General features: G+C 64.2%; 4 protein-coding genes across 4 annotated transcripts; all 4 read right to left on the bottom strand.

Moving 5' to 3' along the window:
- Positions 1-783: 783 nt before the first annotated feature.
- On the bottom strand, positions 784-7,297 carry FAM50A (family with sequence similarity 50 member A). Its single transcript, XM_030474295.1, is given in 14 exon segments — positions 784-935; positions 1,579-1,689; positions 1,778-1,848; positions 1,934-1,982; positions 2,104-2,158; positions 2,576-2,652; positions 2,731-2,792; positions 2,898-2,964; positions 4,033-4,115; positions 4,193-4,224; positions 4,226-4,336; positions 5,649-5,748; positions 5,831-5,915; positions 7,076-7,297. Coding segments are annotated over 14 exon segments (1,023 nt in total). The 5' UTR covers positions 7,187-7,297; the 3' UTR covers positions 784-926.
- Positions 7,298-8,010: 713 nt separating this feature from the next.
- On the bottom strand, positions 8,011-14,743 carry ATP6AP1 (ATPase H+ transporting accessory protein 1). Its single transcript, XM_030474294.1, has 10 exons — positions 14,583-14,743; positions 14,375-14,495; positions 13,559-13,633; positions 12,808-13,001; positions 12,369-12,409; positions 12,194-12,279; positions 11,273-11,553; positions 10,292-10,339; positions 8,976-9,213; positions 8,011-8,582 (listed from the first exon to the last, which is right to left on the bottom strand). The coding sequence occupies exons 1-10, from the start codon at positions 14,708-14,710 to the stop codon at positions 8,373-8,375; spliced, it is 1,422 nt and encodes a 473-aa protein (XP_030330154.1). The 5' UTR covers positions 14,711-14,743; the 3' UTR covers positions 8,011-8,372.
- A 737-nt stretch (positions 14,744-15,480) lies between these two features.
- Positions 15,481-17,908, bottom strand: EMD (emerin). Its single transcript, XM_030474293.1, has 6 exons — positions 17,850-17,908; positions 17,388-17,471; positions 16,716-16,787; positions 16,261-16,322; positions 15,964-16,013; positions 15,481-15,879 (listed from the first exon to the last, which is right to left on the bottom strand). The coding sequence occupies exons 2-6, from the start codon at positions 17,467-17,469 to the stop codon at positions 15,654-15,656; spliced, it is 492 nt and encodes a 163-aa protein (XP_030330153.1). The 5' UTR covers positions 17,470-17,471; positions 17,850-17,908; the 3' UTR covers positions 15,481-15,653.
- Positions 17,909-18,688: 780 nt separating this feature from the next.
- LOC115602860 (synaptophysin-like) lies at positions 18,689-24,901 on the bottom strand. Its single transcript, XM_030474292.1, is given in 8 exon segments — positions 18,689-18,777; positions 19,310-19,529; positions 19,531-19,599; positions 20,189-20,380; positions 21,691-21,889; positions 22,954-23,078; positions 24,174-24,239; positions 24,806-24,901. Coding segments are annotated over 7 exon segments (888 nt in total). The 5' UTR covers positions 24,824-24,901; the 3' UTR covers positions 18,689-18,777; position 19,310.
- Positions 24,902-25,575: the final 674 nt, after the last annotated feature.

The raw sequence follows: 25,575 nt of genomic DNA, 5'->3' as shown, positions 1-25,575 counted from the left end.
GTCGGGGGGGGGCAATGGGGGTCTTATGGGGGTGAAAGGGGGTGGGGGGGCTGGTTTTGGGGGGGGGTCGGGGGCAGTTGAGGGTCCGGGGGGGGACTTAGGGAGGTCCCCCATGGATTAAAGGCGAAGGGGGGTGGTTTGGAGGGGGGGAGAGGGGGGGAAGGGAGCAGTTGGGGGGTGCTGGGGGGGGAAGGGAGCAGTTGGGGGGTGCTGGGGGGGGGTCCCCCCACATAAAGCTCCTTGACCCCCCCCCCAGGCGCGTGCGGGTGCCGCTGCCCTCGGCACGAGTGGCCCAAGTGGCTTTGGGGTCCCTGAAACCCGACCTGACCCCCCCCCACGGCGGGGGGGGGCCCCGCTCCCGGTCCCGCGCTGAGCTGGAGCGATGTGGGGCTGAGCTCCATGCGTGAGTGGGGGGATGGAGACACTTGGGGGGCGGGGGGGGGTTTGACTTGATGGCCAAGGGATGGGGTTAACCATGGCCCCCCCCTCTTTTGTGTCCCCCCCCAGGCGCTGGGTGTCTCCGGGAGCTCGGGGGCTCCGGGGGGGAGTCACGACGTTCCTGGAGCTTTTGGGGCTCGTCCTGGAAACCATCGAGCGCTTCGGGGGGGAGGGGCCAGACCCTCCCCCACCCTCCCCCCCCCCAAATAAAGGTGCTGGTTTGGGGTGAAATGTGCCCGTTTGTTCACTGGGGAGGGGCAGTGACCCCCCCCTTTCCTCCCCTCCCCCCAGTTTGGGGCCAGCCCCCCCATTCTACTCCTTCCCCCCCCAAAATAGAAGCACAAATTTGGGGTGAAACTCGGGGGGTTTATTCCCACATTGAAAAGAAGGGTGGGGGGAGGGACGCCCCTCCCCCCCCCAGCCCCACACTTGGCGGGCAGGAGATGGGGGGAGGGGCCCAGCCCCCCCTTGTCGGGGCTCTGGGGGGCTCATCGGATCTGGGGGGAAATAAAGGGGGGGGAGGGAGAGGGGGAGTTGTGGTGCGTGTGGCCCGTCCCCCACTCTAAGCCCCTCCCCTTCCCCAAACCCCTCCCCTCCTAAGCCCCGCCCCCCGCTATAAGCCCCTCCCTTTTAGCTCTTCCACCACCCTATACAGCCAATCCCAAGCCCCTCCCCTTTCCCCTTTAGCCCCTCCCACCTCCAAGCCCCTCCCACCCCCACCTCCCTTTAGCCCCTCCCCTTCCCACTCCTCCAAGCCCCTCCCCTTACGCAAGCCCCTCCCCTTTCCCCTTAGCTCCTCCCACCCTCCACCTCCCTTTAGCCCCTCCCCTTCCCACTCCTCCCTCCAAGCCCCTCCCCTCCCTTTAGCCCCTCCCCTTTCCCCTTCAGCCCCCCACGTCCGAAGCCCCGCCCCTCCTCATAGCCCCTCCCCTTACTCAAGCTCCTCCCCCTCCCCATAAGCCCCATCCCAAGCCCCTCCCCTCCCCGTAAGCTCCTCCCCTTCCTACAGGCTCCACGTCCAACCCCTCCCCATAGCCCCCCTCCCCAAACCCCCGCTTCTCCCAATCCCCTCCCCTTCCCCATAGCCCCTCCCCCTGGTGTCCCCCCCCTCCCCCCGGTGCCCCCCCCCCAGCAGCTCACCGTGTACTTGTCCCACCTCTTCTCGGGGTCGTAGGGCTCCCACCGGCTCGCGGGGAAGATGTGTTTGTTCTTCTCGTACCAGCTCCGCAGCACCACCTTCCCGGCGTGCGACTGCGTGACGTCACCACGGGGGGGTGTGACGTCATCGCACGAAGCATGACGTCACCCGGGGGGGGGGGGGGGGCGGTATGGGACCCACCTCGTCCTTCTCCACGGTGGCGTCGCTCAGGAGCCGGACATCGTCGTGGACGTCGAAGTTAAAGAGGGGCCCTATGGGGGGGGGTGATGTCAGGGTGTTGACGTCATGGTGATGACGTCATCGATAAGCCACGCCCCCCTTCATGACGTCACTCACCGCTCTTGCCCCGCGCCTTGGTGACAATGAAGTCGTAGAAGCTGTGGTGCTGATGGGGGGGGAAGGGAGGATTTAAGGGGGAGGTGTTAAAAGGGGAAGGGCTTAAAAAAGGGGAGGGGCTATGGGGGTGGGCGGGGCCTAAGGAAGCCCCGCCCCCTGCCCAGGCTCACGTGGGGGATGATCAGATCCTCCTTGATGTACATCAGCTGCTCCACCCCGGCCGAGCTGGGGGGGGGGGTGTGTGTGTCAAAGTGAGGCCACGCCCCCTCGCACAAGCCACGCCCACCAGCAGCCTGTAACCCCTCCCCACTCACAGATCCACGCCCCCTTGAAGCCCCACCCCTTTTACACACACAAGCCCCTCCCCTCCCTTCAGGCCCCTCCCCTTCTCTCAAGCCCCGCCCCCTCCCTCCAAGCCTCACTCCCCCACTCGCTCCGCCCCCTTCTCTCAGGCCCCTCCCCTTCGCCAAACTCCACCCCCTCTCAGGCCCATCCCCTTCACCAAGCCCCACCCCTCCCCTCAAGCCCCGCCCCCAAGAGCTCAGGCCCCTCCCCTTCACCAAGCCCCTCCTCAGAGCCCCTCCCCTTCCCCAAGCCCCGCCCCCTTCCCTCAAGCCCCGCCCCCTGCCCCCCCCCACTGACCGTAGCTCACTGAAGTCCTTGCGCAGGATCTCCAGCGCCTTCTGCAGGAACTGCTGCATCGTGTTGCCCTTCTTCATCTATGGGGGGGCCATGGGGGGGTCAAGGGGGGGTCCCCAATACCCTAAAACCCCCCCTTAGTCCCCCCCCCAACTCACCTTCACCGTGCGCCGGTGCCCGGAACCGTCCCAGTAGCTGAAGGTGATCTCGATCTCCTCGTCTATGGGGCAGGAAAGGGTTAAACTGGGGGGGGGGGGGGGGGGGCAAAGGGGGGTTTTTTGTCCCCAAACAGACCCCCCCCCCCCCCCCAAAAGCCTCCCTTTACTTTTGATCTTCTCCTGCTTGGCCTCCCACTCCTGGCGCAGCTCCTCCCGCAGCCGGTTCTCCTCCTCCTGGGGGGGTTTGGGGCACGTGGGGACCCCAAAAGCCACCCCCCAGCACCCCCAGAACCCAGCCAGGACCCACAACCCCCCTCTCAGGACCTCCAAACCTCCCCTGGGACTCCCCAACACACCCCCAGTGTGCCCATAACCCCCCCCGGACCCCAATAACCCCCCAAGCACCCCCATATCCCCTCATAGAACCCTCCAGCACCCCCATAACCCCTCATAGAACCCTCTCAGGACCCCAATAACCCCCCAAGCACCCCCATAACCCCTCATAGAACACCCCTAGGACCCCAATAACCCCCGAAGCACCCCATAACCTCCCCCAGCACCCCCATAACCCCTCATAGAACCCTCTCAGGACCCCAATAACCCCTCATAGAACCCCCCAAGCACCCCCATAACCCCTCACAGAAACCCCCCCAGGGCCCCAATAACCCCCGAAGCACCCCATAACCTCCCCCAGCACCCCCATAACCCCTCATAGAACCCTCCAGCACCCCCATAACCCCTCATAGAACACCCCCAGGACCCCAATAACCCCCCAAGCACCCCATAACCTCCCCCAGCACCCCCATAACCCCTCATAGAACCCTCCAGCACCCCCATAACCCCTCATAGAACACCCCCAGGACCCCAATAACCCCCCCAGCACCCCATAACCTCCCCCAGCACCCCCATAACCACTCATAGAACACCCCCAGGACCCCAATAACCCCCCCAGCACCCCCATAACCCCTCATAGAACCCCCCCAGGACCCCAATAACCCCTCATAGAACCCTCCAGCACCCCCATAACCCCCCATAGAACCCCCCCAGGACCCCAATAACCCCTCATAGAACCCTCCAGCACCCCCATAACCCCCCATAGAACCCCCCCAGGACCCCAATAACCCCTCATAGAACCCTCCAGCACCCCCATAACCCCTCATAGAACCCCCCAAGCACCCCCATAACCCCTCATAGAACACCCCCAGGACCCCAATAACCCCTCATAGAACCCTCCAGCACCCCATAACCTCCCCCAACACCCCCATAACCCCTCACAGAACGCCCCCAGGACCCCCCCAGTACCTCCCGGTCCCGATCCGGCAGGAAGCTCGTGTCCACATCCGGGTTCTTCCCCAGTTTCCTCTTCTTGGGGGGCTCCTCAGGGGCTGGCAGATGGAGGGGGCTGGTTTGAACCCCCCCCCCCCCTCCCCAATTACCAAGACCCCCCCCTCAAAGGCCTCACCCTCACGCTCAGGGTCCTCTTCATCACCCCCCCCCCCCTTCCTCCTCCTCCTCCTCTTCGGCCTCCTCCAGGCTGAAGCTGAGGCTGCAGATCTTGCGCTTGGCCTCTTGCTTCCGCTCCCGCTCCCGTTGGCGCTCCAGCTTCCTGCCGGCGGGAATGGGGGGCTATGGGGGGGCTATGGGGGGGCTATGGGGGTCTATGGGGGTCCTGGGGGGAGCTATGGGGCCCTGAGAGTCCTGCAGGGCATTGGGGGGGGGGGGCCCAGGGGAGGGGCAGGGAGGTCCAAGGGGTCTCAAGGGCATTGGAAGGGTCTTTGGGGGGGGCTTTGAGGATCCTGGGGTGGGTTTGGGGGTCCCTGAGGCTGTTTTGGGCTCCTTGGGGGGTATTTGGGGGTCCCAAGGGCTCTTCTGGGCTCATTGGGGGGTATTCGGGTCCCAAGGGCTATTTCAGGCTCCTTGGGGGGTATTTTGGGGTCCCTGGAGGGTATTTGGGGGTCCCAAGGGATATTTTGGGCTCCTTGGGGGGTATTTGGGGTCCCTGGGGGGTATTTTGGGGTCCCAGGGGCTGTTTTGGGCTCCTTGGGGGGTATTTGGGGGTCCCTGGAGGGTATTTGGGGGTCCCAAGGGCTATTTCGGGCTTCTTGGGGGATATTTTGGGGTCCCTGGAGGGTATTTGGGGGTCCCAGGGGCTCTTTTGGGCTCATTGGAGGGTATTTGGGGGTCCCAAGGGCTATTTCTGGCTCCTTGGGGGGTATTTTGGGGTCCCTGGAGGGTATTTGGGGGTCCCAGGGGCTGTTTTGGGCTCCTTGGGGCGTATTTTGGGGTCCCTGGAGGGCATTTGGGGGTCCCAAGGGCTCTTCTGGGCTCATTGGGGGGTATTTGGGGGTCCTAAGGGCTATTTCTGGCTCCTTGAGGGGTATTTTGGGGTCCCTGGAGGGTATTTGGGGGTCCCTGAGGCTATTTCGGGCTCCTTGGGGGGTATTTTGGGGTCCCTGGAGGGTATTTAGGGGTCCCTGAGGCTGTTTTGGGCTCCTTGGGGGGTATTTTGGGGTCCCTGGAGGGTATTTAGGGGTCCCAAGGGCTATTTCGGGCTCCTTGGGGGGTATTCTGGGGTCCCTGGAGGGTATTTGGGGGTCCCTGAGGCTGTTTTGGGCTCATTGGGGGGTATTTTGGGGTCCCTGGAGGGTATTTGGGGGTCCCTGAGGCTGTTTTGGGCTCCTTGGGGGCTATTTTGGGGTCCCTGGAGGGTATTCGGGGGTCCCAGGGGCTGTTTTGGGCTCCTTGGGGGGTATTTTGGGGTCCCTCAGAGGGTATTTGGGGGGCCCAAGGGCTATTCCTGGCTCCTTGGGGGGTATTTTGGGGTCCCTGAGAGGGCATTTGGGGGTCCCAAGGGCTATTTTGGGCTCCTTGGGGGGTATTTGGGGGTCCCAGGGGGTGTTTTTGGGGTCCCCCCTCACATCTGCAGCTCCCGGCTCTGCTCCCTCTTGGCCAGTTGCTTCTCCCGCTCCTTGACCAGCGCCTCCTGCTTGGCCTTCATGTCATTGAGTGTGACCAGCCCTGGGCGGGGGGGGGACATTGGGGGGTCAGGGGGGGTCCAAAGGGGGGGTCCATGGGGGGGTCCCCCTTGTCCCACACTCACCCACGGTGCTGGATTTGAGCTCGGCCTCGACGGCGTCGTAGTGAGCTGAGAACTTCTTGTCGATGTTGGACTTCATGATGTTCTCCTGGGGGGGGGGGACAGGAACGGGGGGGTCCATGGGTCCTATTGGGCTCCCTATGGGTCGTTTTGGGGTCCCATAGGCTATTTTAGGGCTCTAAATGCCATTTTTGGGGCTCTTAGGACCAGTTTTGGGGCTCTAAATGTGATTTTGGGGCTCCATGGGGCCACTTTGGGGTCCCTATGGGTCACCTTGGGGCTCTAAATACCATTTTTGGGGCTCCCTGGGTTGTTTTAGGGTCCCTAGGGGTCATTTTGGGGTCCCATAGGCTATTATAGGCCCTAAATGCCATTTCTGGGGCTCTTATGACCAGTTTGGGGGCTCCAGGACCTATTCGGGCTCTCAAAATGCCACTTTCGGGACTCCCTGGGTCATTTTGGGGTCCCTATGGGCCAATTTTGGGGCCCCCTGAGCTATTTGGGGGCTCTTCGGACCAGTTTTGGCGCTCTGAATGTGATTTGGGGGCTCCATAGGGCCACTTTGGGGCTCTAAATGCCATTTTGGGGGCTCTTAGGACCAGTTTTGGAGCTCCAGGACCTATTTGGGGTCCCTAAATGCCATTTTTGGGGCTCCCTGGGTTATTTTAGGGTCCCTATGGGTCAATTTGGGGTCCCATAGGCAAATTTAGGGCTCTAAATGCCATTTTTGGGGCTCTTAGGACCAGCCTGGGCACTCCAGGACCTATTTTTGGTCTCTAAATGCTATTTTTGGGGCTCCTTTGGTCATTTTGGGTTCCCTATGGGTCACTTTGGGGACTCACAGACTAGTTTGGGGCTCTAAATGCCATTTGGGGGGTCACTGGACCAATTTGGGGGCTCCAAGACCTACTTGGGGTCTCTAAATGCCATTCCTGGGGCTCCCTGGGTTGTTTTAGGGTCCCTAGGGGTCATTTTGGGGTCCCATAGGCTAGTTTAGGGCCCTAAATGCCATTTCTGGGGCTCTTAGGACCAGTTTGAGGGCTCCAGGACCTATTTGGGGTCTCTAAATGCCATTTTTGGGGCTCCCTGGGTCATTTTGGGGTCTCCAGGACCTATCTCAGGGCTCCCTGGGCCACTTTTGGGGTCCCACGAGCTATTTTGGGGGCTCTTTGTCCCATTTGGGGGTCACTCCATGCCCCTTTGGACTCCCCGTGCCCATCCCCGCCTCCACCCCCCCCCCGGCCCCACCTCGGCGATGCGCTGCCGCAGCTGCTCCATGTGCTCCCGCTGCCGCTCCCGCTTCTTCATCAGCTGCAGCGCCCGGCCCGCCTCGCTGGCGGCGCCCTTGTACTGAGCCATCGCGGCGGCGGGGCCCGGGAGCGGGGCAAGAACCGAGGCGGGAACCGGGCCCGGGCCCGGAGCGGCGGCTGCGAGCGGCGGCTGCCACCGGAGGCAGAGGCGGAAGTGCGATGGCAACCGGAAGTGCGTCGGCTGAGAGCGACGGCTCCACCCCCCCGCCTCCAGCACGCTCCGTACTCCCATTCGCTACGCCCCTCCCTTGACTCCGCCCCCTCCCCTTGGCTCCGCCCACCGGTGGGCCCCGCCCCTCTCATTGGCTCTCGTACCTCTTGACTCCGCCCACCGCGTGGTACCACCCCCTCCCCTCGGCTCGGCCCACAGATCGGTCCCGCCCCTCTCATTGGCTCGCCAACCCCTTGACTCCGCCCCCTAAGACTGATCCCGCCCACCGCGTGGCACCGCCTCACCCCATTGGCTCCGCCCCTTTCCCTTTGCCGCGCCCCCGGGCTCACTCTGCCCCTCCCCTCTCATTGGCTCTCGCAGGTCTTGACTCCGCCCCCTAGCATTGACTCCGCCCACCGCATGGCTCCTCCCTCGTCCGATTGGCTCCGGGCCCGGCTGACTCCGCCCCTCTACTTGGCTCCGCCCCCCGCACGGCTCCACTCCTTTACCGCGTTCTGCCCCCTCCCCTTGGCTCCACCCCTCTACTTGGCTCCACCCACCGCATGGCTCCGCCCTCTCCTTTGGCCCCGCCCCTCCCCATTGGCTCCCACCCCTCTTGACACCGCCCCCTCCACTTGCTCCTCCCTTCCCATTGGCTCCGCCCCTCACTCCAGCCCCGCCCCTCCCTCCCCGAGAGGCAGCAGCCGCTATGGGGCAGCCGCTATGGGGCAGCCGCTATGGGGCAGGTTTATTGTCCAGCAACACACAATAAAGGCAATAAATAGGGAGCAGGGGGGGAGGGAAAGGGGGGACCCCCCCTATGGGGCAGGGGGTGCTGGTGGGACCTCTGGCTATGGGGCAGAAGATGGAAGACCCCCCTATGGGGTGGCTCAGTAAGCACTGTGGGGCAGGAACCCAACCCGCTATGGGGCAGCCCTATAAGTGCCAGAAACCCCCTTAAAGACACCCCCAAGCCCCCTTTTACCCCCATGGGGGCTCCCCATTGCTCAGCGGGGGGAACCCAGTGGTTTAAGCGGGGGGGGGGGGTCGATGGTTATAGGAGGGGTCGCCCCATAGTTATGGGTCACTCCCCGGAGGGCACGGGCAGGGGGGGCCCCCGGGGGTCATCGAAGCGGTCCATGGGGCGCAGGTGCAGGAGGAGCGCCCCCCCATAGAAGAGCCCCCCCAGCAGCAGCCCCCCCGTCACCAGCCCCATCCAGGTCCCAGGCGAGAAGAAGGCGGCGCAGTCGCTCGCCCCCGCGAAGACCCCCCCGGACACGTTGAAGGCTTGAACCTGCGGGGGGGGACACCCCAATATCAGAGGGGGGGGGCGGGGAGCCCCAAAGAGGGGGTTTGGGGGTGTCCCCTCCATAGGGATGGAGCTTTTGGGGACACCCCCAACAGAATCCCCCCTCAAAAGCATGCAGGAATTTGGGGGGACCCCCCTACCCAGCAAATGGGGGTTTTGGGGACACCCCCAATAGAGAACAAGCTTTGGGGACCCCCCCCATGCCAGTGGCCACCCCCATTTAAACCTCCCCAGGTAACTTGGGGACCCCCCAAACCTCCCCCTTGTGTACCCCCACATTTGGGGGCCTCCCCAATTCTTCCCCCCCATCCTTAGGCCTCTATATCCCCCCCATTTTGGACCCCCCCCCTATTTTGGGGTGCCCCCCCCCCCCCATACCTGCACATCGAGCAGCATCAGGCTCCAGTCGCTGGCGGGGCCGGGGGGGTCGGGGGGCACCAGGAAGGGGCCGGGGGCCCCCAGCTCCCCACAGCGCCAGCCCAGGGGGGTGGGGGCCGCTGCCCCCCGCCCCAGGAAGCGCCCGGGGGGGGCCCCCCCCACCAGCGACACCCCGACTTCAGCCAACCAGGCCCAGGAGCGCCCCGAGACCGGGAACCAGGCGCGGCGCAGCACCAGCCTGGGGGGGGGGACGGGGGCATCAGAGACAGGAAACAGCCAAAAATACCCCAAAACCACACTGAAAAAGCCCCAAATACCCCCAAAATACCCCAAACCAGCCCAAAATGCCCCAAAACCACACTGAAAAAGCCCCAAATACCCCCAAAATACCCAAACCAGCCAAAAATGCCCCAAAACTACACTGAACCAGCCCAAAACACCCCCAAATACCCCAAAACAGCCCAAAATACCCCCAAACATGCCAAAAATACACTGAAACAGCCCAAATACCCCCAAAACAGCCAAAATTACGCCAAAATAACCTCAAAATACATCAAATGAGCCCAAATTACCCCAAAATACACCGAAACAGCCAAAATTATGCCAAAATACCCCCAAAATACAACAAACCAGCCCAAATTACCCCCAAACACACAAAAAATACACTGAAATAGCCCAAAATACCCCAAAGCATGCCAAAAATACACCGAAACAGACCAAATTACCCCAAAATAACCCAAACCATGCCAAAACCACACCAAAACAGCCCAAAATACCCCAAAACATGCCAAAAAACCACTGAAACAGCACAAATTACCAAAAAATACCCCCAAAATACACCGAAAGAACCCAAAATACCCCAAAACATGCCAAAAATACACTGAAACAGCCCAAAATACCTCAAAATATGCCAAAATACACCAAAACAGCCCAAATTACCCCAAAATACACCAAACCAAGCCAAAATGCCCAAAACACACAAAAAATAAACTGAAACAGCCCAAATTACCCCAAAACACACCAAAAATACACCAAAAAAGCCCAAATTACCACAAAACATGCCAAAAATACCCCAAAACAGCCCAAATTACCCCAAAATACCCCCAAAATACACTGAAAGAGCCCAAAACACACCAAAAATACACCAAAACAGCCCAAAATATCCCTAAATAGCCCAAACCATGCCAAAACCACACCAAAACAGCCCAAAATACCCCAAAATGCACCAAAAACACACCGACATGGCCCCAACTACACCAAAAGCACCCAGAAACACCCCAAAACGGACCCGAACCCCCCCAACCCCCCCCACTCACGTGATGTTCAGGGTCGCCCCGAACATGTTGTCGTATTTAAGCACCAGCCTGGGGGGGGGAAGGGGGGGGAAGGGGGGGGTTAGGAGCACCCCAAAACATGCTGGGACCCCCCCCTGGACCCCCATATTCCCCCATATCCCTTTAGGACCCCCATAAACCCCCATTCACCCCCACAACCCCCCCAGTTCCCCCAGAACCCCCCCCAGCACCTCCATTACTCCATTTAGGACCCCCTTAACCCCCCCATTTCCCCTGATATCACCCCCATAACCCCCCCCGAACCCCCCTTAACCCCCTTTCCAACCCCCTTTTCCCCCCATAACCCCCCAGCTCCCCCCATAACCCCCCCAACACCCCATTAACCACCTTTACAAGCCCCATTTTCCCCCATGACCCCCCCATAACCCCATTTAGGACCCTCATAACCACCCCAATTCCCCCCATAACCCCCCCCAGGACCCTCAGAACCCCCTTTAGGATCCCCATTTCCCCCCATAACCCCCTTTAGGACCCCAAGAACCCCCCCATAACCCCTCCCAGCACCCCATAACCCCCTTTAGGACCCCCATTGCCCCCCATAACCCCCTTTAGGACCCCCATTTCCCCCCATAACCCCCTTTAGGACCCCCATTTCCCCCCATAACCTCCCTTAGGACCCCCATTTCCCCCCATAACCCCCTTTAGGACCCCCATTTCCCCCCATAACCTCCTTTAGGACCCCCATTTCCCCCCATAACCTCCCTTAGGACCCCCATTTCCCCCCATAACCCCCTTTAGGACCCCCATTTCCCCCCATAACCCCCTTTAGGACCCCCATTTCCCCCCATAACCTCCTTTAGGACCCCCATTTCCCCCCATAACCCCCTTTAGGACCCCCATTTCCCCCCATAACCCCCTTTAGGACCCCCATTTCCCCCCATAACCCCCTTTAGGACCCCCATGACCCCCCCATTCACCCCTATAGCCCCCCCCCGGCCTCACCGCGCCTCCTCGGGGTCCCACGAGGACCCCCCCAGGTCGACGCTCGCCGCGCCCCCCCCGAAGGTCCTGGCGGTCAGGTCCCGCTGCTGCCCCCTATAGGCGACCGTCAGGTTCCGCGCCCAGAGCAGGATGTGGGGGGGGCCTGTGAGCGGCCAGCGCAGGGGGGGCGCCTCTGGCCCCGCCCCCTTCCCCTCTGGCCCCGCCCCCTCCTCCTCTGGCCCCGCCCCCAGCAGGGCCCGGCCGTGGGGCAGCAGCGGCGCCCCCCCGGTCCCCGGCGATACCTGGGGGGGGGGGACATACATGGGGGTCAGTGGGGGGCACCTGGGGGGGGAGTTATGGGGGGACATGGATGGGGGCACTTGGGGGGCAGAGGGGGGTACTTGGGGGGCAGGGGAGGTTATGGGAGGACATGCAGGGGGACACTTGGGGGGCAGAAGGGAGGGTTATGGGGGGACATGGGGGTCAGTGGGGGGCACTTAGGGGGCTGGGGAGTCACTTGGAGGGCAGAGGGGGGGTTATGGGAGGACATGGCGGGGGGTACCTGGGGGGCAGAAGGAGGGGTTATGGGAGGACATGGGGGTCAATGGGGGGTACTTAGGGGGCTGGGGAGTCACTTGGGGGGTTATGGGGGCAGCAGGGGGACATAGGGGGTGCTTGGGGGGCAGTAGGGGACATGGGGGGGCGCTTGGGGGGCAGTGGAGGACATGGGGGATGCTTGGGGGGCAGTAGGGGACATGGGGGGGTCACCTGTGGGGACACGAGAGGGGCATGGGGGTCTGTGGGGTGCTACGGGGTTGATCTGGGATTGCCATGGGGCACTATGGGACAGGGCTGGGGGTGCTATGGGGCTGGCCATGGGGTGCAATAGGGTGCTATGGGTCGTTACAGGGTGCTATGGGGCGCTATAGGGCAGGTACGCACGTGGGACGGCTGCAGGGCAGTGAACAGGGCTGTGTAGGGCACATCCTCCTCCTTGAGCGCGCTCAGCACCTGCCCCAGGATCTCATCTATGGGGCAGAGGGGGGTCAGGGTGTGGGGCAGACCCACAGCGCAACCCCCAGTTGCCCCCCAGTACTCCCAGTCCCACCCCACTCACCGTTACTGGTCAGCACCTCCTTGGGAGCCATGAGGCTGGAGCTGGGGGGAGAAGAGAGGGTGAGGATGTGGGGCAGCCATGGGGCGCTATGGAGTGTCTATGGGGTGCAGTGGGGCACTATGGGGTGTCTATGGGGTACATACCTGGAGATGGGGGGCAGGCATGGGGCACTATGGGGCATGTACTTGGTGGTGTGTGGTGCTATGGGGCACTATGGATCACTGTGGGGCAGCGATATGGGTTGCTATGGGGCACGTACCCAGCAGCGTGGAGCACTATGGATCGCTATGGGGCCACGCTATGGGTCACACACCCCACAGTGTGGGGCAGGCACAGCAGCAGCAGCGCGGGCAGGGTCGTGTTGAGCCGCAGCAGCCGCAGGTGTGGGGCGCTGTGGGTCACTATGGGGTGCTATGGGGCAGCGCTATGGGGCACGTACCCAGCGGTGTGGGGCAGGCGCAGCAGCAGCAGCGCGGGCAGGGTCGTGTTGAGCCGCAGCAGCCGCAGGGCGGCTCCATCCACCCGCAGTGGGGCAGCGCCCAGGGCCCGGCTCAGGGTGTGGGGCAGGGCCCCCACGGCCCCCCCCGCCACCGCCGGCAGCACCAGAGCAGAGCCCGCGGCCCCCAGTGCACCCTAGGGGAGGGGTAAAGGGGGGGTCATGGGGGGGGAAACCCACCCCAGCCCCACAAGTGACCCCCATAACCCCCCCCAGCCCCACAAGTGACTCCCGTAACCCCCATATCAATGCCTCCAGCCCCATATTGCTGCCAGGACCCCCACCTCCCAGCCCCATATTGCCCCCCCCAGCCTCACATCGCCCTCCCCAGCCCCCCTTCACCCCATCAAACCCCCCAGAGCCCCCTGCAGTGGGGCAGGGAATGGGGTCAGAACCAGCCCCCAGCCCCACAAATGACCCTCCAGCCCCATATTGATGCCCTCAGCCCCACATATCGACCCCCCCAGCCCGACAAGTGACACCCCAGCCCCACATCTGAAGCCCTCAGCCCTATATGACCCCCCCAGCCCCACATCAACCCCCCTCCAGCCCCACATCTGAAGCCCTCAGCCCCATATCGACCCCTCAGCCCCACATCAACCCCCCTCCAGCCCCACATCTGAAGCCCTCAGCCCTATATGACCCCCCCCAGCCCCATATCAACCCCCCCAGCCCCACATCGGCCCCCCCTGACCTCCAAGTTGGGGAAGGCGCTGTCGGGTTTGTTCCCATAGACCCCCCCATAGGCCGTGAAGTCCTCGATGCTGAGCTGGGGGGGGGGCGGGAAAAGAGGGGAGGTCACGGGGGGGCGTGGCCAGAAGGGAGGGGGCGTGGCCAATGAGGGGTGTGGCCACAGGACCTGTCACTGTCACGCGCTGGGGGGGGGAAAGGATGGGACCAAGTTCCCCTTTTAAGGGGGGGGGGAAGGGGGAATCCCGGCCATGGGGGGGGGGAACACCCCAAATTGAGGGGGGGAAAGGGGGTGGGAAGGGGGAAGCCCCTTCGAGGGTGTTTAGAGGGGAAATGGGGGGAAATAGGGGGTGCAGGAGGGGAAGTGGTTGAGAATAGGGGGACTGGGGGGGAAACAGGGGGGAATAGGGGGGAAAGAGGGGGGTTTAAGTGGGAAATGGGGGGGAATGAGGGGAAATACGGAGGGTGGGGGGGAAATAGGGGGTCTTAGAGGGGGAAATAGGAAGGGAATGGGGGGATTAGAGGGAGACAGGGAGTGCAGGGGGGAAATGGGGAGTAATGGGGGGCTTAAAGGGGAAACGGGGGGGGAATATGGGGAAATGGGGGGACTTTGGGGGGAAAATGGGGGGCAGGGACAGATATAATGGGTCTTAGAGAAGAAAAAGAGAACTTTGAAGAGGGAAATGAAAGGATTAGAGAGGGCTTAAAGGGGGAAATGGGGCGGTTGAGTGGGAGACGGGGGGCAAATGGGGGTTCAGAGTGGGAGATGGGGGGTTCCGAGGGAGCCACGCAGGGTTTCTGGGGGCTGCGGGGGTCCCACCTTGTCCTGCAGCACCAGCAGCACCGTGCGGGGCCCGCGCTCCAGGGCCGGGCTCAGCAGCTCCCGCAGCGCCTCCTCCGTCACCACCCGGCCCCCGGCGCCCGGGGGCGGCCACAGGGCGCTGCGGGGAGGGGGAAAACGGGGTTCAGAGGGGGCTGATGCGGCGGACCCATCACCCCCAATCGCTCCCCATCATCCCCGGCCCCACCTGTGCGTGGACCAGGCCAGGAGCGGCACCTGCCCGGCCCACACCGGGCCCGGGCCTAGGCTCAGCCCCAAGGCCCAGGCCCAGAGCAGGACCCGGGCCCGCAGCGCGGCCACCAGCGCCGCCGCCATCTTGCTTCTGCGCCCGCCCTCCCGCCCTGGCCACGCCCCCTCGCTCTGGCCACGCCCACCGCAGCGTTCTGTCCAATCGTTATGGGCCATGGCGCTCCCCTTCGCGTTGGCCACGCCCACTGCATCGTCTCATCCAATCGCGATGGGGCGTGGGCCCGACCCTCCTCGCCTTGGCCACGCCCACTGCGCCGCACTGAGGCGACTGCGATGTCATGGCCACGCCCCCTCTCCTTGACCACTCCCACTGCGTCGTCTCATCCAATCGCGATGGGTCATGGCCGCACCCCCTCGCCTTGGCCACGCCCATTGCGCCGTCCCATTCACTCCCTTTGGGCTATGGACACGCCCCGTCGCTCATTGGCCACGCCCACGGCGGTGCAGCATCCAATCGCTGAGCTCATTGGCCACGCCCCCTCCCCTTGGCCACGCCCCCGGCCCATTGATTGACGCCAGTCCATACAAACACGCTGCCTTTATTAATGGGGGGGGGGAGACTCCCGCCCCTCATCCCCCCCCCGGTTTCGGGGGGTCGTGTCGGAACAAGGGGGGTCTGGGGAGGGTCTAGGCGTGATCTGGGGGCTCCCAAGGGGATAATGGGGATCCGTGGAGGGGGCAATGGGTGGTTTTGGGGGGGTCCCTGGGGGTCCAAAGGGGATAATGGGGGTCGGGGGGGGGGGGGGCATAATAGTGTTGGGTGGCCCTGGGGGTATTGGGGTCCGGGGGGGTCCCTGTGGGTCCAAAGGGGATAATGGGGGTCGGGGGGGGGGGGGCATAATAGTGTTGGGTGGCCCTGGGGGTATTGGGGTCCGGGGGGGGCCCTGGGTGTTCCAAAGGCATATTAGGGGGTCCCTGGGGGGACAATGAGTGGTTTGGGGGGGTCCCTGAGGGGGTCCTTGTGGGGTTTGGGGGGGTCCCTGTGAGACATTGGGGTCGAGGAGGGGGGTTATGGGGGGGTCTCCTCCGCGGGGGGGTGGTTTCGGGGGTGCCCCCCCCCCCCCCCGAAGTGCAGCAGCACCAGAAGGGCCACGAGGAGCCCCAGGGCCAGGAGCTGCGGCCGCAGCGGGAGGAGGCGCCGGGGGAGGCCCGTGGGGGGAGGCGGAGGCGGGGGGGGCCGCAGCGGTTCCCGCGGCAACGGGCCCCCCCCGGGCCCCCAACTGGGAGGGTCCAGCCTGGAGGGGGGGGACGACACACAGTGAGGGGGGAGGACACACATCGGGAACCCCCCCAGAACCCCCCCATAGGCCCCTCCTCACCTCTGCTCCTCCTCCATCAGCCCGGGGGGGCCTCGGAAACGCTCCGTGATCTGGGGGGCGGGGGAAATGGGAGGGGTCAAAGGGAGGAGGGACCCCCCCAAGTCCCTCCCCCCGCACCCCAAATCCCCCCTCCGAAATCCAAATATCCCACAGGACACACACCCCCCAATATTCCCCCCACCCCCCCCCCGAATCCCCCTCCACACCCCCAAAATAGCCCCAAGCCCCCCTCAGCCCCCCCCAGACCCCATGGTCCCCCCCAATCCCGCTCCTCGTGCCCCATAGGACCCCCCTCACAGGCTGCCAGGCTCGTGCTGCTCCCCCATAGTCCAGGGGGGGCCCGTCGTGGTCGGGACCATCTGTGGGGAGGGAAAAGGGGGGTGAGAGGGGTGCTGGATCCCCCCATAGAGACCCCATAGAGGCCTATAGCAACCTATAGGCACCCCCAATCCCCCGCCAGGGTCTCCCCAAACCCCCTGAGACCCACTCGGGACCCCCCCAGACTCCCCCTAAAGCCTCTCGAGACCCCCAGCGCCCCCCAGCGCCCCCCAGCGCCCCCATGGACCCCTCCAGGCCCCTTAACACCCCCCCAGGACCCCCTCAGGGCCCCCCTAAACCCATTGGAACACCCCATTGGGACCCCCAAACCCCCTCCAGACCCATATAAAGGTCCTCAGGGCCCCCCCAAAGCCCCCGGAACACCCCCATGGACCCCATAGGGACCCCATAGGGGCCCCCCCGGCCCCACTGACCGCCACCCCCCCGCCGGCACCGCCGGGTCTCGAACTCGTAGATCTTCTTCTCATAGAGCTTCCTCGTGGAGCCTGCGGGGAGGGGCCAGACCCACAGCGTGACCCACAGCGCCCCATAGCGACCCATAGCGACCCATAGCGACACACAGGGACACATAGAGACCCATAGCGCCACATAGAGACTTACAGCGACCCATAGCGCCCCATAAAGACACATAGAGACGCATAGAGACCCTATAGAGACCCTTAAAGACCAGAGCGCCCCATAGAGCCCCATATCGACTCATAGAGACCCATAGCGACCCATAGAGACCCCATAGAGACTCATAGCGCCCCACAGAGACCCATAACGACCCATAGAGACCCCATAGAGACTCATAGCGCCCCACAGAGACCCATAACGACCCATAGAGACCCCATAGAGACTCATAGCACCCCACAGAGACCCATAGCGACCCATAGAGACCCCATAGAGACTCATAGCACCCCACAGAGACCCATAACGACCCATAGAGACCCCATAGAGACTCATAGCACCCCACAGAGACACATAGAGACCCCACAGAGACACACAGTGCCCCGTAGCTACCCGTAGCACCCCATAGATGCCCATAGCGACTCATAAAGACCATAGACACCCCATAGCACCCCATAGCACCCCATAGCACGCACCCTGGAGGGCCCCATGGGGGATGCGGTAGCTCTTGAGCTTCTCCAGCAGCTCCTTGTCCGTGAGCCCCCGATAGTTCTGCATGGCTGGGGGGGGTGTTACTTTGGGGGGGCACGGGGGGGGCCGGGGGGGGGGCTACGAGTGGGGGGAGAATGGGGGGGGCAGAAGTGGGGGGCACAAGTGGGGGGGCACAAGTGGGGGTCAAGAGGGGGATGAATGGGGGGGAATGCAATGCAATGGGGGGCAATGGGGGGCACAGGGGGATATGGGGGCACTTGGGGTCCCATTGTGGTAATGGTGGGGGAAGGTTGGAGGGGGGGGGTCAGCCATTGGGGGGGCGGGGACATATTGGGGTGTCCCCAAAGGTTCGGGGGGGGGGGGCTGGAGCAAGGAGGGGGCACCCCGGGGTCAAAGGGGGGTTATGGGGGGTTATAGGGGGTCCGGGGGGGTCCCGGGGCCGGTACCTGGGTCCGGCGGGGCCGCGCAGGGCGATGACTCAGGGGGGCGTGGTCTGGGGAGGGGCGTGGCCATGGAAGGGGCGTGGCCACAAGGGGGCGTGGCCTCGGGGTGGTGCCACGGCATGGAGTGAGGGCGGGGGCATTGGGGGGCGTGGTCAGCGCCAGGCCCCGCCCACATGGGGGGGCAGCTCCAGCCAGATCCCAGCGCCCCACAGCCAGACCCACTCGTGTGGAGCGCAAATGGCTCCCCCCCAAGACATTTCCGCAGTGGGGCAGCCCCGTAGTTGTGGGGCAGCCCCATAGATGTGGGGCTCAGATGCTGGTTCTCCCCACCCCATAGATGTGGGGCAGCCGTGGGGCCTGGATGGTGATGTCTGCCACATAGATGTGGGGCTCAAACGTCGGTTTCCCTCCCTCTCCGGGTGGTGTGGGGCAGCCATGGGGTGCACACATTGGGGTATGCCCCATAGATGTGGGTCGCAAGGAGGAGGCAATCACGGGCGGTTTCACCGTCATCTTTATTCCCTCCGTGGGGCCGATGGGGGCTCAGCCCCCACCCACCCCCCCAGTCCTGCCCCACACTTGGGGGGCAGCCGGGGGCCCCCGAAACGTCACGATCACGGCACAAGACAGACATGGGGGGGGAGGGGAGGCACGGCCGGGGGGGGGCAAGGGGGGATTTGGCAGGGCACGGCCGTGGGGCACAGTGGGGCTATGGGGCAGCGCTATGGGGCAGGGCTATGGGGTGGCCTATAGGGTGGTGCTATGGGGCCACAGAGCTATGGGGCAGGCTGTGGGGCAGGCTCAGGCCCCACCCACGGCACGGCCACGCCCCCCGCGCAAAAGGGGGCGGGGCCCATCCCCTGGCCCCGCCCCCGGTGGGTGCCGCCCAGGGCGGCTCCTCGGCACAGCGCCCCCTGCTGCGGGGGAGGACCTGTGGGGGAAGAGCGTGTTCAGCAGCGCGCCCCCTGCTGGAGGGGTGGACCGAACCCCCCCATAAACCCCCCCATGGCACCCCCAACGTGTCCCCAACCCCCCCAACTAGCCCTATGGGCACCCCCAAAGTGACCTTCACATACACCCCCTCCATAGGGACCCCCCCGATTGCCTCTAAACCCCTATAGGGCACCCCATATCCCCCATGGGGCACCCCTAAAGTGACCCCCAACCCCTCCCACCCCATGAGCCCCCCAAAGGGCCCCAGTGCCCCCAACCCTCCCATGGGGCACCCCCCAACTACCTCTTTTTGCCCCACAATTAGCCCCCAAGGGCCATCCCATGCCACTGCCCCCCAACTGACCCCCCATGGGACAGCCCCGAACTGCTCCCCCTGCCCCCCAAGTGTCACCCCAGGCCTCCCCACCCATAACCACCGCCCAAGGGCCACCCTGCCCTCCCCAAGCCCCCCATGGGGCACCCCCAAACTGCCCCCATGACCCCCCTCACCGCCCCCTCGCCCCACTCACCCTACATCTGGTTGGCGAAGGAGGTGGGGGCCCCTTGGCCGTAGCCCCCTTCGGGGGGGCCGTACCCCCCCTGGCCGTAGTCGGGCTGGTAGCCCCCCCCAGGCTGTCCGTAGCCCCCCGCGGGCTGCCCGTACCCCCCTTCGGGCTGCCCGAACCCCCCCTCGGGGGCAGGCGCCTTCTCGGGGACCCCGGGGGGGGGGGGGACGTGCCCCGAGGCCCCCCCAGCCCGTCTCCTTGAAGACGAACCAGATGTTCCCCGTCCAGAGCACCAGGTTGAGGAAGCCGAAGACCTGGGGGGGGCAGAGGGGGAATGTGGGGGGCTGGGGGTTTGGGGTGGCTACGGGGTGTTGGGGGAGCTATTGGACATGGGGGCGCTATGGGGCAGCAGGGGTCTATGGGGCAGGGCGGGGCAATGGTTGCTCCAGGCCACAAGGGAGCGCTATGGGGATCTGTTCCTCCAGGCCTCAAGGGGGCACTATAGGGATCTGTTACTCCAGCCCACAAGGGGGCGCAATGGGGACCTGTTCCTCCAGATCACAAGGTGGCGCCATGGAGACCTGTCCCTCCAGCCCACAAGGGGGCGCAATGGGGACCTGTTCCTCCAGCCCACAAGGGGGCGCAATGGGGATCTGTTCCTCCACTCCACCAGGGGTCGCAATGGGAACATGTTCCCCCAGCCCACCAGGGGGCGCAATGGGGACCTGTTCCTCCAGCCCACCAGGGGTCGCAATGGGAACATGTTCCTCCAGCCCACAAGGGGGCACAATGGGGACCTGTTCCTCCAGCCCACCAGGGGGCGCTATAACAGGGGGTGTGGTGTGCTGGACCCCGCCGCTGTGGGGGGCAGGTGGGGGGGGGTGGGGGGAGGCGCTCACTCACCACCGAGGTGTTGAGGCCCGAGGTGCGGGGCGCCCCCTGCGGGCGGCAGCGCACCCCGCTGCGCCGGCACGCGCTGATCTGCGCCAGGACCCCCGCGGGCGCCGTCGCCGCCTTCACCCCGGCCAGCGCGGCCGCCCACGCGCACGACGCCACCAGCCACAGGAAGGCCAAGGCCGCCGTGACCCCCAAGTCCTGCAGTGGGGCGGGGGGGGGGGGGGGTCATGGGGGGCAATGGGTCCTCCAAACCCCCCCAAACCCATCACCCATCACCCCCATTCCCCCCCATTGCAGATACCCCAACCCCCCACCCCATCACCCCCCATCCCCCCACCTCAGTGCCCCCCAATACTCCCCTTCCCAACCCATCACATCCCCCCATAAGCCCCTCCGTGTCCCTCATGTCCCTTGTAACCCCCATCACCCCCTTCACCCCCCATCACCCCCTATAACCCCCCATAGCCCCCACCACTCCCGTAACCCCCCATAACCCTTCACCCCCCATTGCTCCCACCACCCCCATTACCCCCCATCACCAGCCATAGCCCCCCATCCCCCCCATAACCCGTCTCCCCCCATAGCCCCCCATGCCCCCCATAACCCATCTCCCCCCATAGCCCCCCATCCCCCCCATAACCCATCTCTCCCCATAGCCCCCCATAGCCCCCCATAGCCCCCATCCCCCCCATAACCCATCCCCCCCCACAGCCCCCATAGCCCCCATCCCCCCCATAACCCATCCCCCCCCATAGCCCCCATCCCCCCCATAACCCATCTCCCCCCATAGCCCCCCATAGCCCCCATCCCCCCATAACCCATCCCCCCCCATAGCCCCCATAGCCCCCATCCCCCCCATAACCCACCCCCCCCATAGCCCCCATCCCCCCCATAACCCATCTCCCTCCATAGCCCCCCATAGCCCCCATCCCCCCCGTAGCCCATCCTCCCCCATAGCCCCCATAGCCCCCATCCCCCCATAACCCACCCCCCCCATAGCCCCCCATAGCCCCCCCATAACCTATCTCCCCCCACAGCCCCCATAGCCCCCATCCCCCCCCATAACCCACCCCCCCATAGCCCCCATCCCCCCCATAACCCATCTCCCCCATCCCCCCATAGCCCCCATCCCCCCCCATAACTCATCTCCCCCATCCCCCCATAGCCCCCATCCCCCCCCATAACTCATCTCCCCCATCCCCCCCATAGCCCCCATCCCCCCCATAACCCATCTCCCCCCATAGCCCCCCATAGACCCCATAGCCCCCATCCCCCCCCATAACTCATCTCCCCCATCCCCCCATAGCCCCCATCCCCCCCATAACCCATGTCCCCCCATCCCCCCCATAGCCCCCATCCCCCCCATAACCCATGTCCCCCATCCCCCCCATAGCCCCCATCCCCCCCATAACCCATCTCCCCCATAGCCCCCCATAACCCATCCCCCCCCATAGCGCCCCATAGACCCCCATGACCCCCATCCCCCCCCCCCCCCCCGCCGCACTCACGACGCGGGGCCCGCGCGCGCCCGGCCCGAAGGCGCGGGGCAGCCCCAGGTACCCGCCCAGCGCCGCCCCCGCGCTCAGGAACGCGCCGACGCCGACGGCGACGAAGAACTGCGCGGCCGAGGAGAAGTCCCCGAGCAGGAACACGCGCTCCGGGGGCCCCCCCGCGCACGACGGCGCCTCGAAGTACACCTGGTGCAGCCTGGGGGGGGGCGGCGGCACCGCTGGTACCGGCCATGGGGGTCCATGGCCCCCCCATTGCCGGCTGTGGGGGTCCCCGGCATCCCCATTGTCACCTATGGGGGTCCATGGCCCCCCCATTGCCGGCTGTGGGGGTCCCCGGCATCCCCATTGTCACCTATGGGGGTCTATGGCCCCCCCATCATCAGCTATGGGGGTCTACGGCCCACCCATTGTCAGCTATGGGGGTCTATAGCCCCCCCATCATCAGCTATGGGGGTCTACGGCCCACCCATTGTCAGCTATGGGGGTCCATCGCCTCCCCATTGCCGGATATGGGGGTCTATGGCCCCCAACTGACATCTATAGGGTGCATTGTAACCCCCATTGCTGGCTATGGGGGTCCCCGGCATCCCCATCATCAGCTATGGGGGTCTATGGCCCCCCATTGTCAGCTATAGGGGCCCATGGCCCCCCCATTGGAGGCTATGGGGCTCTATGGCCCCCCATTGACATCTATGGGGCTCATTGGAACCCCCATTGCCGGTTATTGGGGTCCCCGGCATCCCCATCATCAGCTATGGGGGTCTATGGCCCCCCTATTGTCATCTGTAGGGGTCCATGGCCCCCCCATTGCCGGCTGTGGGGGTCTATGGCCCCCAATTGACATCTATGGGGCTCATTGGAACCCCCATTGTCAGCTATGGGGGTCCCCGGCACCCCCATCATCAGCTATGGGGGTTTATGGCCCCCCCCATTGTCAGCTATAGGGGTCCATGGCCCCCCCATTGCCGGCTGTGGGGGTCTATGGCCCCCAACTAACATCTATGGGGGGCATTGGGCCCCCAAGTGTTGTCTATGGGGTCCCCAGCATCACCAGTGTCACCTATTGGGGTCCCCATGGGGTCCACTCCCCCATAGCCCCCCCATAGCTCCCCCCAGGACCACCCCCATGGGATCCACAGCCCCCCCCAAGGCGCCCTTCAGGAGTCTATAGCCCCCCACAGCCCCCCCCCCAAACCCCCCCATAGCCCCCCATAGCCCCCCATAGCCCCCCATGGCCCCCCATGGCCCCCCCGGCCCCACCGGAAGGGGTATCCGAAGGTGACGGCGATGTCGGGGGCGCTGCGGTTGGGGGGGGGACACTCCACGCTCAGCTCCAGGGACCCCGAGTACCCCCCGCACGTGGCGAAGGCGAAGATGGAGAAGACCTGGGGGGGGGGGACACACACAGACCCCCCCATAGAGCCCCATAGAGCCCCATAACCCCCCATAGAGCCCCATAACCCCCCATAGGGCTCTGTAACCCCCACAGAGCTCCATATAACTCCATAACCCCGCCATATAACCCCCCTATAACCCCCCCCGGAGCCCCATAGAGCCCCATAACCCCCCCATAGAGCCCCATAACCCCCATATAACCCCCCATAAAGCCCCGTAACTCCCATAGAGCCCCATAACCCCCCATAGAGCCACATAAACCCCCATAGGGCCCTATATAACCTCCCATAGAGCTCCATATAACCCCATAACCCCCATAGAGCCCCATGTAATCCCCCTATAGCCCCCCCGGAACGCCATATAGCCCTATAACCCCCCCACAGAGCCCCATATAACGCCCATAGAGCTCCATATAACCCCATAACCCCCATAGAGCCCCATATAATCCCCCTAGAACCCCCCCGGAACCCCATATAGCCCCATAACCCCCCATAGAGCCCCGTATAACGCCCATAGAGCTCCATATAACCCCCTAAGCCCCATAGAGCCCCATATAACCCCCCTATAACCCCCCCGGGTCACCCCCCGTGTCCCCGGGATAATCCCAGCTTAAGGCAGGTGGCCCAGATGGGGGGGAGTGGCTATAGGTGGATATATGGGGCTATAGGGGGCTATGGGGGGGCTATATGGCGCTCTAGAGGGGTTATATGGGGCTCTATGGGGGTCGTGGGGGATGTATGGGGCTCTGGGGGGGTTACGGGGGGCTCTGGGGGTTTATAGGGGGTCTGTGGTGTCTATGGGGGGGGTCCAAAGGATGTATATAGGGGCTATAGGGGGAGCTATGGGGGGGTCTGGGGTGTATATGGGGCTCTGGGGGGGGGGGATGGGGGGGCTCTAGAGGGTGTATATGAGAGTCGGGGGGTGCTGGAGGGGGGTTCGGGGGGGGGATATGGGGGTCAGAAGGTGTCTATGGGGGGGTTAGGAGGGGAATGGGGGGGACCTGGATGGATTGGGGGGTATGGGGGGGTCCGGGGTGTATATGAGGCTATAGGGGAGCTATGGGGGGGTCTATGGGGGTCACTCACCCACTCCAGCACCTTGATGAAGCCGAGGGGCTCCTTCAGGACCCGGAACTGGCCCCGGGCCACCAACTGGGGGGGGGTTATGGGGAGGGGGGGTCAGAGGATGGGGGGGGGGGACACCCCAAGCGTGACCCCCCAAGGTCAGTGCGGGGGGGGGGGGGGGGGCTGAAGCCTGTGACCTCACATGTGATGCGATGCTGACGTCATAAACCGCCCCCCCCCCCTTATTGCTGCATCATTCATCCCCCCCCCCCGGCCCCCCCCGGATGCTGCGGTACTTTCCCCCCCCCCCAAGGGCAAACACTCCCCCCCCAAAATCCCTTTCCCCCCCATTCAAATAGCCCCCCCCCAATTCACCCCCATTCAATTCAATTCACCCCCCCAGACCCAAAATGAAGGTGCCCCCCCCTAATCCGGGTACCCCCCCATTCAATTCCCCCCCCCTCCAAATGACCCCATTCATTGGGGACTCCCCCCATTCCCCCCCCGCCCCCCCCAGGGGGGTCGCAGCGACCCCGTTTTGCGGCTGGGGGGGGGATGTGTGGGGCTGGGGGGTGTCTATGGGGGTTGTCTATGGGGGGGTCCCTGTGGGGGGGTCCCGGTTTGGGGGGGGTCCCGGTTTGGGGGGGTCCCACCTGGTTGAGCATCTCCATCCTGCGGGCTCGGGGCGACGCAGCGCGGCGGGGGGGGGAGCGGCGCGGGGTGGAACAGCCACGGAAAGGGGAGGGGGAGGAGAGGGAGAGGGAGGGAACAGCGGCGCGTGTGCGGCGGGGGGAGGAGGAGAGCGGCGGAACAGCCGCGAGGGGGGGGGGAAAGTGGGAGGGAACAGCCGCGGCGGCGGCGGGGCGAGCTGCGCATGCGCGGGGCTGAGCGGGGAGGGCGGAAGGGACGTGTGAAGGCGGCGGTGGCGCCATCTTGAGAGAGGGCGGGGGGGATGGGGAAAAATGGGGAAAATTGGGAGAAAATGGGAAAAAGTGAGAAAAACTGAGAGAAAATTGGAAGAAAATTGGGAGAAATGGGAAAAAATCGGGAAAAAAGGGGAAAATTGGGAAAAATGGGGAAAAATGGAAGAAAATTGGAAGAAAACTGGGGAAATGGGGAAAAATGGAGAAAATTGGGAGAAAATTGAGAAAAATTTGGAGAAAATTGGAAGAAAATTGGGGAAATGGGAAAAAATCGGGGAAATGGGAAAAAATTGGGAAAATGGGGAAAATGGAAAAAATTGGGGAAAATTGGGAGAAAATGGGAAAAATTGGGAGAAAATTGGAAGAAAATTGGGGAAAATGGGGAAAAATCAGGAAAAATGGGAAAAAATTAAGAAAATTGGGAGAAAATTGAGAAAAATTTGGAGAAAATTGGGGAAATGGGGAAAAATGGGGAAAAATGGAGAAAATTGGGGGGAAAT

Source organism: Strigops habroptila, unplaced genomic scaffold, assembly GCF_004027225.2.
Source record: "Strigops habroptila isolate Jane unplaced genomic scaffold, bStrHab1.2.pri NW_022045577.1_ctg1, whole genome shotgun sequence".
Taxonomy (NCBI): domain Eukaryota; kingdom Metazoa; phylum Chordata; class Aves; order Psittaciformes; family Psittacidae; genus Strigops; species Strigops habroptila.
Note: the sequence above shows the minus strand (reverse complement) of the source record. Positions and strands in the feature narration are given on the sequence as shown.

Coding starts and splice junctions, on each gene's coding strand:
- ATP6AP1 (XM_030474294.1), bottom strand. CDS start 14,710: ATGGCGGCGGCGCTGGTGGCCGCGCTGCGGGCCCGGGTCCTGCTCTGG. Junction 13,634..14,374: donor TGCTGGTGCTGCAGGACAAG/GTGGGACCCCCG, acceptor CCCCCCCCCCAG/CTCAGCATCGAGGACTTCAC. Junction 13,002..13,558: donor GCGCCTTCCCCAACTTGGAG/GTCAGGGGGGGC, acceptor CCCCTCCCCTAG/GGTGCACTGGGGGCCGCGGG.
- EMD (XM_030474293.1), bottom strand. CDS start 17,469: ATGCAGAACTATCGGGGGCTCACGGACAAGGAGCTGCTGGAGAAGCTC. Junction 16,323..16,715: donor GTGCCGGCGGGGGGGTGGCG/GTCAGTGGGGCC, acceptor CCCTCCCCACAG/ATGGTCCCGACCACGACGGG. Junction 15,880..15,963: donor CTGATGGAGGAGGAGCAGAG/GTGAGGAGGGGC, acceptor CCCCCCCTCCAG/GCTGGACCCTCCCAGTTGGG.